The sequence below is a fragment of the Lagopus leucura genome, unplaced genomic scaffold (assembly GCF_019238085.1).
Source record: "Lagopus leucura isolate 7727_CA_CO unplaced genomic scaffold, USGS_WTPT01 Super-Scaffold_73, whole genome shotgun sequence".
Classification (NCBI taxonomy): domain Eukaryota; kingdom Metazoa; phylum Chordata; class Aves; order Galliformes; family Phasianidae; genus Lagopus; species Lagopus leucura.
In genome coordinates this window covers 55,161,639-55,182,264 of record NW_024962252.1, presented here as the reverse complement: position 1 = coordinate 55,182,264, position 20,626 = coordinate 55,161,639, and the positions used below count along the sequence as shown (strand labels likewise).

The window sequence follows — 20,626 nt, the reverse complement described above, 5'->3', positions numbered from 1 at the left end:
CAGCTGCTGGCAAGGGGGAAAGGCTGAAGAGGAGTTCTCTGAGTTTTGCATGCTGATGAGGGTTTGGGTTTATGAGGACACATTATTTGCCCTGCTTGGAGTCAGGTCCAGGAGCCTCTGGAGCATATATTTAACCACTCTGGCCTGTCTATTTGAAAGCCCCTTCACACCTTCCAGAAGCATGCTTTAATCCCATGTCCTCAGTGTCCTAGAGGGAAATTTCCTAGAGGGAAATAGTTACAAGTGGAAAATTTTCAGCCTAATTCCTTGAACTTCTGAATTGCTGTGTGCTTATGTTTGCCTAATAAGAACAACTTTTGGGGATCTCAGAAGAGGCAATTGAAGTAATTGATATTTGACAAACTAGAGCAAATTAGCTCTGAAGAGATTGTCATTTAATACAGATTATCTTCTATTTTATCTCTGTTTCTACTAAAAATACTTTGTTTGGCATATCCTAATTCTGCACAGATTTTTTCTCGTGTCACACTAAATTAATGTCTGGCAGCTCATTAGTGCAGGGTCCTCTTAGAGAATTCACTTTTTAATAATAGAGAAAAAAGACTGATACATGACTGTAGATGCTGGTTAGTGTTTATAATTAAACATCCATTCCACAAAAGAAAGAGATGACCAAAAGTTCAGCAAATCCAGTGGAATTTAGATCAGTTTGTTGTAGTGGAAACATATATTCAGTGAAATCAAAGGAGAAGAAATAATGTAAGGAAGTCAAATATATGAATTTTCAAACATTTTAAATAAATTTAATTATACAGAAATAGCCATTTTGGTGAGCTAGATATCTGTAAAAGACTTTGATGTAAACTGAACTGATTGCTTGTATTTCTCCCCCCTATGTGACTACTTTTCGTGGCATATTGTACATATCAAGAATAATAGAATTTATTTCTGAGTTGGGAATAGTTTTTTAATCAGATTCAGTAATATAAATAGACCTCTATTTGAAAGTTTATCCAAAAATGAATACTGGTGTATATTTAAAAGCGCTGTATGGTAAAGTAGAAGTATCCCCCCACGGTTAACCAAAAGCATGTTTTATGTGTGGTTTTGTTTTGTTTTTAATGTTTAACAGTAACTGAAGCTGGCTTTGGTGCTGACATTGGGATGGAGAAATTCTTCAACATCAAATGCAGAGCCTCTGGCTTGGTTCCCAGTGTGGTTGTACTTGTTGCTACAGTGAGGGCTTTGAAGATGCATGGAGGTGGGCCAAGTGTAAGTTTGTCACCTTTCTTTGAAGACAAAATCATTGGTAAAGTTTGAAATATGTGAAATATCTTCATTTAAGAAATAATAGGGATAGTTTGCAGAGCACTAATTAGATATAGTCTCCAGTTTAGCTCACTGCATAGTTGTTGTCTACAAAGGCACTGCAGGAGTGGAAAGGCGTAAATGAAAGAGGAGGAATGAAAGTTCTGAAGAAGTACTACATCTTTTAAGAGAGGGAAGTGTGGTTGTATGGAGGGGAAAAAAAACTAAAAAATGTATACTTTTTCTTTTCCCTGCACATTGAAATAGTGTTTCTAGGTGCACTGAAGTAGTCACAAGATGAAAGGTTGGCAGATAAGGAGGAACAAGAAGAGAGTTCACGCTGTAGTGCATGAATGGAAGTAGGGAATGTTAATGAAGGTTTTGAGATTTCCTTCGCTGCAATCACGGGAACCCATTCTGTCCTTTTAGTCTGCTCAGGGGATGCTAAAGTAACTGAAGCAAGTGTGCAAGTGTTTCCCCGGTGTACCCACAGTCAGCAATGTATCAATTTTTGCTCTTCAAGCCAAGGTGACACTTGTATAGATTACTGATCTAGAATTACTCCAAGGTCATGTAATTAAGATGAGCTCTGCTAGCCAAACAGACAGACAGTAAACTCCTAAAAATACTGTTCTGCAGCGTGGAAGAGAATCATGCTGCTAGGAAAACAATCTGAGTAAAAATTCTAGAACTTCTTTCACAGCCACAAAACTGTGGACTGTGTGGTCGTTTTTATAGCAAATCCTCTCATAGAACAGAGATTTCCCTTTTTCAGTCTTTAAAGTTGGCATAATTTTATAACTTTCTATTATTTTAGACCACTTCTAATGCAAATTTTGTTTATTTTAAAATAAATATTAAAATAATTTGTTTTTATACATGAAGGAACATTTCTTGTGCTTTATCACTCAGTCTAGCAAATACTTGAATGACTTTTTAGTGATCTCTATTTTTGAGTAGAGATTTCAGTTATGTAATACATCATAGCGGCACCCAGAGTGATGGATACTTTAACTGTAGCATAACTGTAAAATGGATCAAGACCAATGCCTGGGGCAAAAGTGACCAAGTCCAATCTGTACTCTATGTCTGTATACCTTCTTGCTTCTTAGCAAAGAAAATTACTTACATGCAATTTCTTGCTATTGTCAATAATTACATCACCCCCAGAGAAGATGTAAGATGTTCCTCTTCAGACTGTCTATGTTAGATATTCCTTTAGCCAGCTGTTGGAAGTTGTTTTCCATTGTCTTTGCATTGCTCGTGCATTATTAAGCATGTAGAACAGGGTTATAGAGTCATAGAGTCATAGAATGGCCTGGGTTGAAAAGGACCACAATGATCATCTAGTTTCAACCCCCCTTGGCGTTACGTTGTCCAATAAATCTTCTACAACTAGTTGCTGAGTTTTGCTGTTTTAGATGCAATGGGAGGTTTTGCTACTCTCCTTGTATCAGTGTAACTTTTAATAAAATAGAGGCTCCAATCAAACTGTGACATTTGTGCAATGTTTATACTTTCAGGTGGTGTAGAAAATAAGCAAAAGTGCACTTCCTACTGTTTAGAGTTATGATATATTTTGTTAAATCTATGATGACTTCAATTACCATTGCAGGTATCTGCTGGTGCCCCTCTGAAAAAGGAATACACAGAAGAGGTAAGGGGAAATTTTATAAAGCTTTTTGGAGAATCTTTTGGTTTGACTATAACATGCTGTAATACTAACACTCAGTAAATACTTTTAATGAGCATTGCCAACAATTAAAGCCTTTTAAACTTTCCCCAGACACTTGGTGTTATCTTTCTTGTGTGTGCTGTGTGTGTGACTGCATGTTAGATTGTACTGAGGAACTGAACCAGATGAAATATAACTTTTCAGTAAATTTTCCAGGACCATTAAGTTTTCAGACTGATCAGCTCTTCATTCCAGTCCATCAGGTAGCCTCAAGCAGTTCTGGCATTCATGGCAGTGTAAGGGTCAAGTGGGGCAGGGATCAAAGACACTCTCTGAAATTCATGGCAGCTTAGCTCTTTCGTTAAACAGCAGGTTGAATATGACCTTGGCAATCACTCTTCAAACAAGAGTGGATTCTTCAGGTTTGTTTTCTTTGTCTCTTTGTTGTCCTCTGGTGTTTTAACATCCACACCCTTGTGACCAGTTTTGGCACATCTGTGTCCATGGTATTTCTGGGAATCTCTAGGGAAGCTTTTGGTCAGACTAGAAAGGGAAGTGGAACAAGCCTATATGAACCTGCCCACAGACCATTTTTTGGTATAATTTGTATCAACTGACAGCCTGCCATCAGCTGCACTGTCTTCTCATGTCCCAGAAAAAAAGCAATGCAATCATGTACAAATTTTGAATGCTGTGTAGACACTTAATTATGTCTGATACTTATTAATTTAAATAAGAATTAATAAGTACCAAAATGCTTTTGTCTGGAAGCATTTTACTTGCCCACAACTGTCATGATCAGCACTGTTTATGTTAAGTTTGATTTATGGAAAATTCTTTGGCTGGAGCTGGCTTGATGTATCTGACCATTTCTATTACTTTGTATTTAATTGCATAGAACCTCCAGCTGGTAGCTGATGGCTGCTGTAATCTTCAGAAACAGATCCAGATTGCTCAGCTCTTTGGGGTTCCCGTTGTGGTTGCTCTAAATGTCTTCAAGTAAGTTATTTTTTCATTACTCTCATCAGTAAATCCACAGATCAAATTTCACACTTTTTTTCTTGATTTGTGAATGAAGCAGCTTTGGCACGAAGAAAAGTAACCGTTGAAGAATTATTATTAATTTCCATCATTAATATCCTTTGAATCCTTAGATTGTTCTTAAGGTTTAAAATGACAAAAGGTATATAATGTTATGGAGGTATCAATGTTCATGTTAATCAGTTACAACAATTTTAATAAGTGTTCTTGGAATGTAAATTCATATGCTGTACGTAAACATGCTGTGTATATGTAAACTTATTTAAAAATTTGCTGTACAACTGCTGATACAGAGTAAGGCTAAGTGTGTAAGATCATAAAATAGAAGTAATTAAACAAAACAGAACTGTTTGGTTGGCAGAACTGACTCGCCTGCTGAAGTTGATCTTGTGTGTAAGACTGCAAAGCAGTCTGGAGCATTTGATGCTGTACCCTGCAATCACTGGTCGGATGGTGGTAGAGGAGCAATAGAATTAGCTCAAGCTGTGGAAAAGGCAGCCAATCAGAAAAGCAGTTTCAAATATCTCTACAGCTTGGAGGTAAGTTTATTTTATTTTAATGAATGCATGCTGCATTGATATTGGATTTAAAACAAGAACATTGCAACAAAGCTATCTAGCATGCTTGGAAAGCAGCTTGGCGTGGCTTAAAATCACAATGACAGGAGAGAATGAGCAATCTGCTGCTTGTCTGATCAATAGAGGAGAATATTTGTAGTGCTCATTACTTAGGGCATTAAATCATATTTTGTAAGCTTATATTTAGCATAAAAATATATCTGTAGGTAGAACTTCCACAGCTATTGTGGGAGACTTCACAAAGACCTTGTATGATGATTTTCTTGACAATCACCTGTAATTATATTTACTGTCTCACAATCATGGGTAGTGCAGTGATTTCTGATCCTCTGAAGCAATTCATACCCTGTAAGAGATGCTAGAGCATGTATGCACTACACATTTGTCCAGGCACAGAGGCTAACGCAGAAGCACTGTCTTCACCAGCACCCAGCTGCATGCACACAGCACTCAGGTGAACAGCCTGAGTGACTTGATCATGCTGTTCCCCTTCTGCTGGTCAGGACTAGAGCCTGCTGGTGCAATACAGTCAACAATGTTGAATAAATAAATAAATAAATAAAAATGTGTTGCAATACAACACATGGGTCACTCTTGCTGTTGGCTCTGGGCCCTCAGCCTATCTAGCAGTAGCCTTGACCTCTACCCTGCTCCCACTGCTGTCACCAGCACCCAGGAGCCTCTGGGGCTCGCAGCTCAGCCAGCTGCTGGCACACACAGCTTTGCTCCTGCTCTCCCCTTCAAAAACCCCACATTTATTAATTTTTTTAAAGTTTTATTTGGTCCCAAAGTGCTACTCTTGCTGCGTCCCATAATGAGTCCTGTACTTCTGTCTCCCCTTTATGTTGTGAAGTTTTCGGAGGAAAAACATCTTCCCATTGACTCATCTGTGTTGGTTTCTCAGCAGGGACCATGGTGGCATATCCTACCTTTGGTCTTAGGAAACGATTGATTCACGGTGCTCTAATTTTCACTGATTAGGTTTTCTCACTAATTATATCACTAGGGTTCCACCTGTCATTGATTATTCCTCTGATCCTTGCCTGGGCTTTGTGTTTAATATGCATAGCTGTTAGATAACCTAACAAAGCATAGCATGGTCGAGGTTTCGGTTCCGTGTCTGATGGAGATGATGCTTCATCCATGCCTGGGAGTCTTCATTATTGCAGTCCTCTGTAAAGTAACATCACAACAAGGTGAGCCTGTCAGGAAGAGCAGCTTGCAAGGAAGGACTGCCTGAATCCCCAGTAGCTCTGCTCTGGATGTATTACCACAATGCAGGTAGAAAGTGTATAGGGACGTACTGCCTAGAAAGTTGCACAACCAATTTTAGTCCTTCCTAGCTATGCAGATAAGGGTTGTTTCAAATTTGGGTAGCAAAATAGATTTCTCTAGCACCAAGGAAGCTCTTATCAAATTTCAGATCCTGTGCCCCAGTTGTCAGTGCTACTTATTTTCTTTAGGAAAATTGAGGGTTATGTTTTAACAGTAGAACCTCTGCTTCTTTCTTTTTAAGTGGCTGAAAGTTTCTATTTTGATTCTACTTGCTAGTAAAAAAGTTCAGCCAGAGGTAGATACGCCCTGCTTTTCATTTTGTCTGCTTCTTGATACATATTACATAACTGTTGCACCCGTTTTATTTCTTCTCTTCATCTCTCCTACTATTTTCACAAACATCAATCTAGCCAACTCTTATTAGTGTTACAAACTGCTTTCATGGAATCAATGGCAGTAACTTGGGATTTTAATGGCTATGGAATCTATTCAGGGCCTATTGCCCATGAAACCTTTTTACAGCCAAATTGTACAATGTTTCTGTCTTTCTGAGTTTGTCCCCAGTGAGATGCACTGGAAACTAAGCATATCATTTTATGATCTTTGAATAATAATAATACATATATATATATATATATATATATATATATATATATATATATATTTGAAGTTTAATTCAGAAATACATGTGATACTTTTCCCACAGGACACTTGTGTTACAGAGATAGTATGTTAGCATTTGATGAAAATATTTAAGCTTCTATATTCTATATAGGTAAGAATCTTGTGATATGAGTGAGTAGAAATGATTAGCAGGGCTGGTCACTGCATCTGTGAAGGAACAAAATGAGATTAATTTCTATTTTAATGTCCTTTCCAGGCACATCTTCTTGTGCTGGGTTGCATAAGTAGTGTGATTGTAGAACAGAGGGAATGAATCACATCTTTACATCACTTTGAAATCACATAACTGAACATGCATATTATAAGCCTCAAAAATATGTTGAAGAGATTTTATAAAAACATATAAAAATCTTAAAATACTGTGAAAGTCTAAATTCAGGCCAACAGAAACAGTAAAAGGTAAAGTTCAGGCTTCTGTTTCATTCTTACTGGGCAAAGGATAAGGAACTGAAGCAATTGGAGGCAGGAGAGTGAAATAGCAGTGCTATCCGTTTTGAGGTAAGGTAGATCTTTTGCACACTGGGCTCTCAGAAACATGAAAGAAACTGTCTCTTCCAAGTCAGCCTGCCCAGGTTTTAATTATGGGTATAATAGGGGTTTTTGATGTTGCAATTTTGAAGACTGAATTCTACTGTTCAGAGGGTAACCTATGACAGGAAAGTGAAGAAGCAGAAGAGGTTGTAAGATGGGTTCAGACATATATTCCCTCACCACTGTGCCTTAAAGGGTGTGTAAGTGCAAGCAGATAATTCTGGCCCTTTTCAGCAATTTCTGCATTTATCCAGTTACTTGAATACTTTCAGGACCTGGTTGCCTCCAGTTTAATGAGGTTTGCAGTTTTCTTCTTTCCCTTGTGGAATGTTGAAGAGGGAAATATTCTGCATAAGACCACTACTGCTTCATTCATATCTCTGTCTGTCTTTACAAGATTACTCTAGTCTTCCCTTTAATCCATGTCTCCATTAAGTCCTTTAGCTATAATTAAAACAAATCCCAGCAGCACAAACCACTTTTGAAAAAGATAGACACTGTGATAGGTTCATTCAGTGTTTTGAAGAAGGCATTACCCTGGATAATTTACAAACAAAACCCTAACTCCCCTATATGTAAAATTGTTTTTACTAGTCAGATCAATGTCTGCAGCAAGCTGTATTACTGGTAGTCAGTCTGGCTTCTAATTACAGAGTAGTCCAGGTCATCTGAGATCTCTTTGGCTTTTCTCCGAAATGACATGTATCTATTTGTGGTGTTTTATGTAATTTCCAAATCTATCGGAAAATAAAGTCTGAAAGGTGTTTACAAGTATATATCGCGTAAGAAGAGCGTCTTTCCTGTATCTGTCAAATCTGTAAAAAAAAAAAAAGATTTGCTCATACATTCACACCATGTTCTCCAGCAATACCCAGGCATGTGCTGAATAAGCAGTTTTGGACACTGGACACAACACAGTTGTATTGACTCCGGACTCAAGACTCAACTAAGTAGTCCTGTTGAGCATCATAGCATGCTATCCTTATCAGAGAACTGCGTAGTGTGGTTATATTTCTCAAAGCTTTCTCAAAGCATCTCAGTCAATGTCTTGGTTTAAGCCAAGACAGGATTAATAGCACACTGATGTTTTGGTTGTTGCTGAGTAATGGGAGTGTGCCTAGGGCCAGTGTCTCTACATGATACAGTGATGTGCAGTCCCCCTTTTAGGTTACTTATCACATTTTCTTTATTTCTCTAAGTAGGCAAGCTTTTGTTTTTACCCAACTAGCTGATGTCTTTACTGTTTTAAAATATTTTGGATTTTAGCAAGGGTTCATTTGAGATTTAGTAATAGATGAACAAATATTTGTCAGGAGTTGAATTGAGAACAGAAGAAGCTTCAAGCATATTCTGAGGGCAGTATCAAATGCAAGAAGCAACATCTGACAAGTAAGTCCAACTCTGTTGTCACTTGACAAGTGTAAGAAAACGGCATAAGCAGATACAATGTGCCATGTAATCCTTGCAGTATTAGGACTCACTGCAGCGGGAGGGTTGTTCTGGAGCAAGGATGAGATGTTTTATTTAATAGGCTTCTGAATTTATAACATTTTATATGATTATTAGCAGTGGTTTTAATAAGCACTGTAGCAATGTGTGAATTTAGTATGGATGTTTCCCCTAATGAAAACTGTTCCTTCTTATTTTATTGTCAAATTGGTTTCTTACTGAACATTTTTCTTTAACGTTTGGAGGATGGGTTTCTTTTAAAGGCCTCTTGAATTCTCTATGAAGTGATCTGTGCTTTTAAAAAACATATACATATATTCATATTACATATGGAAAATATCAAATAATCAACTCTCTTATCACTGTTGACTTCCTTTCTGGGTTCACTTTTCTTGAAGCATGGATCTTTAAGTTGCAGCAGAATGCTATTACTCAAAATATAGTTGTCTGACCTGTTAGAAATAAGTTTAGATAACTAAGGCGAGGATAGAAGAGGATGGAAACATATGCATCCTATTCCCAAATTTCTCTGGTTTCAGTGTTTTTTTGGGGGAAGGGAGGTGAGAGCAGAGTAGGGAGGGCTATATTCTGAGTTATATTCCTTGTTCATCCATGACAGTTGTGGAACCTGCCTTCTTTCACTATGCAGTGCGTTGAAACTTCCATGCGTTTGGAAGGGGAATGCCTGGGGCCTCTTTTGTTTTCTCTGTGTTGAACTCTCACAAAACTGCAGAGAGGCCTTCTCAATCAGGGGAAAATGAAGACAGGATCAGTAAACCTGGATAGTCAGGGGTTGGCATTGTACCTTTAAAAGACTGACATGGCAAATGGCAGAGCCTCAAGTCACTGCATGTATGCTGCATTGAAAACTAAATAAAAATCATAAAGGTCACAAAAGAGAGTAAGGAGAAGGGCTTGTTCCAGTCTTCCAAGTTGATGACATCCATTCTGAAGTGACATCTATTTTTGCCAGTGCTCTGCCTTTAGTTAATACAAATGCTGCTCCAAAAGTAATGCCTCCCATTTTAATATGTTGGTCCATGAGGCAGATGATGATGGTATGGCAGTAGTTGTTGAACCTTCTCCCAGTATTCCATTGTTTGTTGTTTCTGTGAGCACAGAGGCAGTCTGATAAATAGCATCTAACATGGAAGTGCACATGAAGGTATGGAACTGAATTCCTCCTTGTGGAAGAAAATGGCACTCTCTGACATTCATCAACACTTGCTGAACTTTGATGGTGACCAAGAAGTGGGTGTGAGCACTTTGAGAGTGGGTGGTGCGTTCCAGCAATACCAGCAGCAGAAGTGGGTCACCTCAACTCATGCAGAAGTTTACAAGAGCAGCATGCAGGCTCTTGTCCATGGCTGGTGAAAATGCATAGCTAATGGCGGTGACTATGTTGAAAAATAGTGTTTTCTACCTGAGAATTTGGCCCATCGAACACTATCATTGTGCTCTTTGTTGTAATTCCTATGGAAATAAATAGGAGACGTTACTTTAGAAGTAACCTCTATATCATCAGATAAAAATATTACAAGATCAATCTCTGGAAGTTGATAACACAAATATTTTGGCTGAGCGCATTGAATGGCCTGGCCAGTCTACTGAACAAAGGAGATCTCTGTCATCTTGGGTCCGTATGTGAGGCGTGAGGCTTAGTAGCACTTCTGGGAGAGGAACTGAAGCAGTTAGCAGCTTCAGCACTCATATTTCTCTTCCCCTTCTGGGAGCATAGCAATAAGAGGCAAATCTTGATCATTTCAGCGCTGTGGTTTTGTCTGTCTCTGTCACACTGTGGCAAAATGATGTGGGCTCATTTCTTTCAGTTGTAGCTTCAGCTGTTAGAGATGATGGATCAGTTGCGGGCGACTTAAATGTACCATCAAAACAGAGGAAACTGACAGCAGTAGTTGTGCACCACCAATAGGCTTCAATAATGAGTTGTGATGCGCATGCTTGAGAATGGCAGTGGTTTGAAAAGAAAGACAGAGTCAAGAAGGACTTGAAGGCCTTTGGTTTGAGGACACTGAGCTCCAGAGAAATGATCTACAGCAGAGCGTTTGTCTATTTGCAAAATACTTGCCTTTTTAATTCCAATGCAATTAAGTGGTGGGGGAAATATTTTCTTCTCCTTTTACTGATATCTAATCATCTAATCCATCCTTCTGTTCTTTTGTCTTGAATGGACAAAACTGAAGGTTCCTAAATACTGCTAGAGTGGGGATGAATAAAATTATATATGCTCCTCACTGAAACTTTCACTAATAGCTGATGAAGATCATTTCTCATCTTGAAATGTAGACTGTGCTGCATTCCAGGGTATGCTACTTCTTACACTATTTCCCCCAACCCATTGCTAGTGAGCTATTTAGCAACAAAGCCACATTAAAGAGGAATTTCATGGGGCTGTACCAGCCTCTCCTCTCATTTCCCATCAAAAAGAATGTGGTGGACTCTGGACACTTTTTTTTTTCCACTGAATTGACTGTTCTGAGATTGGAAGCTGTCTTTGATTCACTCTATCATTTTGGTGTGTGTAAGCTCTTGACAACACTGCACTTTTGTGTTTGTTTGTATTATTTTCCTATTCTTTGTATAAAGAAACTGTCTTAGGCACAGCTGGGATTTCAAAGTTGGAAAATAAATCTCTGAGGCCACAGGCTTAGGTGTTGATTCATAAACCATTTAACTTGACTGAATATGCTTTTCTGCAAATTAAAAAACAAAATCTTGTCTTGTGCCAACAAAGGAAGAGGAGCACTAGAGATTTGGGAATCTTTCTGTCAGCCACAGGTCTTCTGGAACCAGAATATACAGATACTTTAATAAATGTGTTTTTATTTTATCCAAGGGAAAAGCTAGAAGTAGGAGTTTGAATGTGCAGAGTCAGCTATTGTTTTAGTGCTGCACTCTGTCACCCCACACAGCACCTTCAGCCATACTCCCATCATATGTTTTCATTTGGCAGTGTTCCCAAGAAGAGGAATGAGGGATGTCTGCATACTATTTCACTTAGTCAACCAGTGATTCTTTATTATTGCTTTCAGGGAATGCATTATTTGAAATTTTAAATAAAAACAAGTGCCACTGCCTTGAATTTTAAACCATTTTAAGAATTTCTACTAAAGCACACGCAGATCAGGAACAATAAATCCAGAGGTTGGTGACTTCTTAAGTAAAACAGTGACAGTATTATAGGCAGTAGGACTAAAGTCAATCTTCATAAAACTTGAAGCATGCAATGTCAAAATTGTGAGTGGTAGGGCAGTGGCTTTCATATATTCTATGTTTAAATGCATGTTTTTCAGCAAATCACAGGTTTTCTGAGGGAATAAATTTGTTTTAAATATTTATATTGTATGACTGTGAAGAGATTCTTTCAGACAGCGCTGCACTGTCTACAGGTATTCAATTTAAGCGATATAACACCATTGCTTATCAGAGTAGCTGTAGGCTTTGCTGAGACCTTGCAGAATGAAGACTGACTACAGACTTACAGATGTTGGCTTTGTTTTTTGAGAGACCATTTTCTGCTGAACCCTATTTTGTGGGGGAAGAGTCAGAAGGAATGTTTAATGCAGAAAGAAGGAAGTACCAGAGGTTTTTTTTTTAGCAGTCCCTGAGATTAGTGTATGGCGAGTTGAAAAGATGAATTTCTTTCTCCAGTAGCCAAACAGCTTGAAGTCAGATATCCAGATTAGGATGCAAAAGATGGGAATCCCAAGCATAGTCCCTGTTTGTCCCTATTGTGGCCTTACCATTTCATGGTACTGACTGATGGCAGCAGGACTGATGTCAGGTGTTACAGTCCTAGCAGAGTATCCCTGTTCCAATGCACTTGTGGTACCTGCACACTTCTGTGATCTTTCTCAAACACATTGAGCATTTCTTTCCGTAGCAATGGCATTTTAGCTATCTCTGTACCTCTGCTTTATACTGGTTTTCTCTTTATAGTTAAGTGTCTCTGTGTATTGAATTAAGATCAGTGTATTTTTTTCCTGGATCGCTTTCTCTACTATGTGCAGCTACAAAACAGTTGTGCTGTGGTCTAGACTGTATTGGCACAATAGTGAGTGTGAGCAGCAGGGGGAGGAAGGAACAAGGAGGGGCTGTGCAAGATGGTCTGATGTCCTTGGAAATCCTCATCAAACTTCTTGTGGAACAATGATAATTCTCAGTCTGCTGCCATAGCTGAAAGAAGGGATGAAGAATGAAAGAAATGTTAGAAAAGGCTAACAGGAATGAAAGCTTTATTATGGTACCTTGTGGTGCAAGTATGCTGTAGATAATGTTGGAAGAAAGAATGTAATGTAATAAACAGCACCAATTCACTTATCTCTTCCTGTAATGGCCTGGAAGTAACAGCATGGCTGGATGATGAAACTGGTGTGATTTAATCTTTGATAGTCAATTCAATCTTGAGAATGACATGCTTCACTCTTTATTACTGTTGATTTCTTAGTTTGATTGTATTCTATCAAATAATGAATTATACCACTACATAGAGGCTGTTTTTTGTGAAAGTAGTTTGTGTACCTTTGCTGTAGCTAACACTTGTTAAGCTTTAGACAAAGAGATAATCCTATTTATGGTATAGATGCTTGGTAGCCTCAACAAGCATACATAATTGTGCTTGCCTCAGAGGAAGTATATGGCTTTGGAAACTCTTTATGTGTGAGATTTCAGAAGTACACATTGCCTTTAGCAGGGCTGGGATAATCAGTTACTTCTCAGAACAACATCAAAACTACTTAGCCGTTAGCAGATGTGACCATGTAGCACCTTCTTACATTCAGTATAAATTTACCTTGAGCATTTCATGCCGCCATTTTCCTGAGAAGCTAAAACTGAATTTGAAAGGAATTCTCTGAAGGTGCTCTAATTCTATCATTGTTTACGTTAATATATAGTTGCTACCTATAAAAGTCGAATTTTCTTTAAATTCATTGTTGTCTAGCTATCACCTCTTCACTGCTTAAATGTGCTTCATTGCAAAATATTCACAACCTTCCTTAAAGTAAATGAAAGAAGAACAGCTTTTATTGCTGATCCTAAATCTTGTGTTTAGTATTTTTGACACTTTCATTGCCATCGTAACCATCCATTCAGCAGAAGGGCTGTAGAGCTAAGTTGGTGTTTTTAAGGATGCAGTTCTGCATGCACCATCCAGGCCAGACTTTTCATTCTTCTTTTATAGAGATTTTTGGTTGAGGGTCCACAGTTGCATCAGTGCAGATGATACAGTGGTGCAGATGGTTGAGATTTGAAGTGACCTCTCAAGGTCATTTGGTCATCCGCATCTAGAACAGGCTGCCCAGGACCAAGTCCACATGAATTTTGAAGATCTCCAAAAAAGGCGACTCCACAATCTGTCTGAACAGCTAGTTGTTGAATGAACAACTAGTTCAAGAATATCCTAGCCTATTGCAGAAAATAATCAGAAAAAATGCATGAGAGATACAGTAAGACTTTTTGCAGTAAGAATATTTTTTTCTAAATACTTGAGATGCATGGCTTCTGCTGGCAGGTATTTGGCCAAGGTATGTTATGACTAGTCTGGTATCTGTTGGAGCAGAAATGCTGCTTAAAGTATCCTAAAGATTTAGACACTAAATTATTTTTTATCTCCTTTGAGTTCAACTAAACAACTTTTCCATGAGCTAGCACTGTGAAGCATTGTTACATAGGGTGGATCTCTGTTCCCATCAATGAAAGTACTTCAATTGTGATTAATCAACAATTGTTGAAAACCTAACCCTAAACTTACCCTTAAAAATAAGATAAGAACAACCTAGAATTGTTTGCATGTCCTGTAAACATCCAGATTTCTGCCATGTCAATTACTAAGGCTTCTTTTCTAGTAAATACCAGTATGTGAATTTCAACTGAAATGAATTTTTATTTCTCATATAAATTATCACGTGGCTTTAACTACTTCATTAAGTTAAATGAAATTATCCAACAATATTGCTTGCTAAATACAGAAAACTTTTTAGCTCAAAATGCTTTTACGCTTGTGAATCTAGATAGATAATCTCTTAAAAATCCCACTAAATACTAGGAAACAGGTGGATCCTTAGCACAGTGTAGTGTACTCCTCTGCCTACTCCTGGGACTTCGGAAGGAAGCGTGTTTAGCACTGTGCACATGCATGGGCTGTGTTAATGTGTATAGAGCAGCTGTGCCTCCCTACTGATTTCTGTCTGACCTGTGCTTAGCCAGGACTCGTCTGTGATTGTTGTGAAGCTAAATAAGCTCAAACTCTTTCATAACATCAAGTGCAATGCCTCACCCTCTTGTATGTACATTCCTTGCAAAAACATGTGGCAGAAGAAGTTTTGTTTGACATTCACATTCTTGCATCTGTTTCCCAACTGGTGATTCTTTTTAGCTTAAATTTGCAAAAATTGAGGTGTGGATGCTGAAAAGTATCCAAAATTATGCTTATTTATTAAAAAATCTGTAGAAAACAGTCCTGCTGTCCAGATCAGACTTGATCATACAAAATAGATAGCATATCCTGGGAGACAGAGTGCCACCACCTTCATTAAAGCAGTCTGTTGTGATGTTAGCCAGAACCATGCTGCAGTCTGTTTGGCAACTGCAGCTATGGTTCCTGGAAGGAGGGCATAGTAATTATACTGCTGTCAAATTAGTTTGAAATATTTTGAGGCAAATGCAAATTGAATCTAAATGAACCTCTCCATCTCAGTGAAATTATTGAGATTTACGTGGAAAACTGTTAGTTTTGATGTTGACCTAGTGACAACAGGGAGGGGAATTCCTCTGGCCTTTACTTTTGCTGTTGCTGTTAGTTCTTCCTTGCCAGCAAACAGCATCCAAATGGCAGGTTTAACAGATGTGTTTTGTATTTCTCCCACTGCATTCTAGACTGCAGTGGTCAGGAGCATACTTAACTACGTTGAAGGAAGTTTAGTCTCTTGATGACTACCCATGTCACTGAGGTATTTCACTCAGCTTTATGCTGCCAGGAATTATATCCAGAGTATTCATAATGTGTTATCTCCAGTTCTCATTAGGTTTTATTACTCTACTTGGATTCATTTAAAAAGCCTGAAGTCGGGAACGTGACATCATTCCACCCAATTAAGGTGCAATAATTATATGGTCAGCATGTTCAGAAGGTGTCGTGTGGCACATCTTTAAAATTGCATTTTGAAATTTCTTATGAGGGAGGGATTTTATTTAAGCCTTAGTAGCCTTTTGCAGTCTTATATTTAAGCTGGTTGAAAGTCTGGCAAGCATATTGTTTGTGATGTCACTGTTACTGGAGTTCTTTATTAATGTAAACATTTTTTAAATTTCCATTTTTCTAAAATTTAATCAGAAATACAAAAAGATCAGCCTGATAAAGGCCCTTTAAATGATGTATCTTTGCAGAATAGCCATTGCTTCTAGATAGGCATTGCAAAAATGTGATTAACTGTGGAACTTCCCATAAATGCACTAGCTAGTTTGTTATTCACAAAGCGATTTCTTGACTGTGCTGATATAAAATTAAACACTTCATTTTTATTCTGGTGCCTTTTGTGTATTACTTCCTTGAGATTATCAAGTCTTCAGCCCCAAATTATCTCTCTTTGTTTAGCATTTCTTCTTCACCTATTGTTACTTAAATGTGCTGGTCTACAAATTACAGGTGTGGTGTCCCCTGGAGTACTGCATGTGTCTCTGCCCATTTGTGGTTGGTACTGAAGTAGCTGAACTAGTACAGAGAGCTGTGGTTCATCTTTCATCTTTCACGTTCACATTAAAAGAAGAAGAAGCTGATGGTTTGTTTAGAGTAGGTTTTAGGGATACAAATAATTGTGATACAGATTGTGTCACAACAGTCTGGTGATCCCTGCTAACCCACTGGAGTTTGCTTCCTTTTTTCTGTGCTGTGGGTTAAGTCTGGATTCTTGAAACTACATAGCAGTAGTTTTCTTCTCCTTCTTCAAGCATGAGCATAAGCTCCTGTTGCCAACTCTGTAAAGCACAAATTTTATGGCTCCTAAAATGATGGAGTAGCTGAAATGTTTCTAATTTGTGTACCTGTAAGTGATTATCATATCCAATCACCAGTACCCTTTACTTTGGTATCAAGACTATTTTAGAAAGGATGAATATAAATGAAAGATTGGAATTTCTCACTCAGCAAACAAGATACTAGTTTCTCTTGGATTCTGTTCTTACATATATTGTTTCCTATTTCTGCAGCTTCCGATTGCTGAAAAAATTAAGACCATTGCTCAGAAAGTATATGGAGCGAAGGATATAGAGTTATCTCCTGCTGCACAGTCACAGATTGATCGTTATACCCGGCAGGTAAGAGCATCAATAAAATATGCCATCAAGTGCCTGCTGGATGAGGCTCAGGAGACCTTGGGTTGTAAAATGTTCTGTGATTGGAATGTTTAGATCAGCTTTATTAAAAGGCATGAGCTTAGCCATGATACTTAACTATGCAGGCATGTGTGAGTTGGTTTAGATTGGATTGAATGGAACAGAACTGAATAGTTTCAACCTTGAAAACTATCTTCCTATAGCATCCATACATATCTGTGTAAGATATGAGTGATGGTTGGAATTCATCTGGGGTTGTTGATGAAATCCTACACTCTCTTTGCAAAGCGGTAATTTACGGTTATTTCTCTGAATGCGACAACTGCATACTTGCAAAAGTAGTTGCTAGAGAATCTGCACAATTCTAGCATATTAGTGTTCGTTTGTACCTGCAAAAAAGGGTGCACAGCTTTGCATTTTAATAGTAGCACTCCCAACACTTTGGGAATTGTTTGCTTTCCTTTTGTTCATGTTATTTTCAAGGGATTATAAACATTAGAAAGTAAAATAGATCACTGTTCCTAAAACATAGGAGTGTTCTATTTTGAAACGGTGTAGAGAGGTGAATGTATTTCTGTAAACAGAATGACTTCTGGAAGTAAACATGGCTGGAGTCTTTCTGTTAGAAAATAGAAACTATGGATGATGTGTCATGGAAAAATTCCTTAGTATGCTTCAGCGACTTGGCCAGACAAGCAGAGTTTAGCCATCTTCTCTATAATGCAAATCTCCTGAGATTTAACTTCATTTTCTAGATGGAGAAGAAGCTTGCTTAGTCTACTTGGAGCAGAATAACCTATTTCTTTCTCTTTTCCCACTGAGATTCTCTAATCCGCTTTTAGTCTAAATGTTAGTAGTGTCAGGAAATACTTTCACAGTGTCATTAAAGAACTGCTGTCAGCAATGAGCTGCTGAGTGTAGTACTGCCTCTCCTGGCCCTGTGAATTGCATCCTTGTTTGTCAAGGCGTAAAGAGAAGAGTGGAATGTGCCATGCTCAAGGTTAATCAATAATCTTGGAGACAAACAGTGTTAGGGGAGCTCCCTGATGTTTTCTCCCATTTTTCGGCTAACTATTACATTTTCGTAAGTAAAGTGGCTACCATCGCCTCACACACTTTGTGCTTTTAAAAAGCAAAGTAAAGTATCACAAGCTTTTTATTTTTACCCTTGAGAAGACTCCCTTAGAGGCTCTGGGGCTATGAATTCCCATTTCATCTAGGTATTTAATTAGGTCACTAGATTCCAGAGAGAAGTGCTTGACCACTCTTTCAGAAAATAGCACACTCTAGCTATTCTATTGGCAACACTTTGCACCTAATTCTAGAGTGAGAATTCACATGAGAAGCTGGGTATAACTACAGGCAACTCTCTTTGGAGAGAACTTTGGGCCTGAACTGAGAGAGAATAACATAAAACGCAATATTCTGTCAATTTCTGAAATATTAGCTGTTAAGGAACTGAGGTTAGTTGTTGATACGTGGATTTTAGGTTTTATAGAAATTTGATGACAAAGTGAAAATGTATTCTGTGTTACTGTAATCTTTTATTTTCATTCCATTTTTGCTAGGGATTTGGAAAACTTCCCATATGCATGGCAAAAACTCACCTATCCCTCTCCCATCAACCAGAGAGGAAGGGTGTTCCCACTGATTTCATTTTACCGATTAGCGATGTGAGAGCCAGTATTGGAGCTGGGTTCATCTACCCCCTGGTAGGAACGGTGAGTATAGAGCATTCAACTTGATCACTCCTCTTCTTTTGATCTAGCTTGATATGGAAGTACTACTTTGTCGCTAAAAAAAATGTGTAGAACCAGATGAGTTATCATTTTTTAAATAATTATTTTATTCCTTGATGTTGTGTAGCTCTATGTTGATAGAAAAAGAGATTTAGGAAAGTATAATATATAAAAGCTCTGGCTACAGGATGTGAGAGAATTGTTGCTGTTTCTTATGTTTTTGAGTCTGAGATACTTAAGCACCCTCATCTTGAAAAAAGTACAATTGCATGACTGTTTCCTTTTGTTATTCAAATTGTAGCTTGTAAATAATAGTAGTTATGTGATCTTGGGGCATTCTGTGATTCTGTGTTGGAAGGGGTGCATAAGGATCATTGAGTCAAGCCATGGCTCCACATGGGACCACCCAAAATCAAACCCTATGTCTGAGAGCAACGACCAAACACTCCTTAAACTCTGGCACTTGGGACCGTGCCTACTACACTGGGTAGCCTGTTCCATGCCCACTGTCCTGTGGTGAAGACCCTTTCCCTAACCCAACCTGACCATCCCCTAGCACAGCTCCATGCTGTTCCCTCAGGCCCTATTGCTGTCACTATAGAGCAGAGCTCAGCACTGCCTTTCTGCTTCCCTCTGTGAGGAGCTGTAGCTGTCCCCTCAGCTCCTCTGCTCTGGACCAAACAAACTAGGGAACATCAGCCACTCCTCTTATGTCTACAACAGCCCTATAGACCCTTTGTAGTCTTTGTGCCTCTTCTTTGGATGCTCTCTAATAGCTTTATATCCTTCTTACATTGTGGCACCCAAACCTGCACCCAAACCCACACCCAGTGCTTGAGATGAGGCCACACAGAGCAGAGGAGTGCAGCCACTTCCTTCAGCCAGTGGCAATGCTGGGCCTGATGTACGCCTGGTTACACTTGGCCCTTTTGGCTGCCAAAGCACTCCACTGGCATATGTTCAACCAGAACCCCCAAATCCCTTTTCATGGGGCTGCTCTCCAGTCCCTCATCCCTCAGTCTGTTGATACAGATCCAGGATTGCCCCAACCCCAGTGCAGAATCCAGCACTTGCTATTTTTAAATGTCATGTGGTTGGTGATTGCTGGCCCTCTAATTTTATCAGGGTATATCTGCAAGCCTTTCTACCCTCAAAGGAGTCAACAACTCCTCCTAATTCAGCGTCATCCACAAACTTACTTAGTATGTATTCAACTCCTGTGTCCAGATGATTTACATATTTGTATAATCATTGAAGAGAACTGGCCCTAAAACAGAGCCTTTCAGAACTCCACTGGTGACTGGCCACCAAACTGATGTAGTCCCATTTACAATTTGAGCCCAACCTGCCAGCCAGTTGATCACTCATTGTATTATGTATTTGTCTAATTGAATACTGGATGTTTTGTCCAGAAGGATACTTTGAGAGACAGTATTGAAAAGTTAGCTAAAATCAAAAAAATTATCATCTACTGGCTTCCCTTAGTCAACTAGATGGGGAGATTTTTTATAAGAGGAAGTTAAGAATATATTCTAAATATTAAATCCTTCATCTCTAACATAGTTAGATGAAAGGAATCGTGTCAGGAAAAAGTGCGACAAAAGAAAAATTGTGTTCCTGTGGGATCTGATGAGCCCAAGACATTATGAACATGTCTGCTTGTTCTGTGTAACTAAGTTATAGTGGGAAGTGTATTGGTTTGTAACTGCAGAAATAACAACACCTTCTTTCTCCTTTTTAGGAGAATGAATGAATTCATTCAATGAATTACTAAAAAGAGGAAATTGTCATACTTTCTTCCTAATTATTCATTAAAAGTACAGGCTCAGATTAAGAAACTCTTAGTGTTTTGTTCCCTGACATGGCTTATCAAATAGCTGAGAAATTACTGCTGTGTTAGCTCATGCCTTTTGCTAACCATGCACATCTTCTTTCAAACAATAGTTGAACTGCATCTGACATCTCATAGCAGGAATTATTACTTATATGTAGCTGATTCATGTGATGGTGCTAGAGAAGGGATGCAAGAGCTATTG

At 38.5% G+C, this 20,626-nt stretch overlaps 1 protein-coding gene across 1 annotated transcript in view; it reads left to right on the top strand.

Annotated features, from left to right (window-relative positions):
* The window catches only part of MTHFD1L (methylenetetrahydrofolate dehydrogenase (NADP+ dependent) 1 like), a 138,521-nt gene that overhangs the window by 78,055 nt on the left and 39,840 nt on the right, over positions 1-20,626 (top strand). The window contains exons 21-26 of the mRNA XM_042862275.1: positions 1,094-1,233; positions 2,885-2,926; positions 3,843-3,943; positions 4,347-4,524; positions 16,726-16,833; positions 18,420-18,572. Coding sequence (XP_042718209.1) covers positions 1,094-1,233; positions 2,885-2,926; positions 3,843-3,943; positions 4,347-4,524; positions 16,726-16,833; positions 18,420-18,572 — 722 coding nt within the window. The remainder of the gene's footprint in view (positions 1-1,093; positions 1,234-2,884; positions 2,927-3,842; positions 3,944-4,346; positions 4,525-16,725; positions 16,834-18,419; positions 18,573-20,626) is intronic.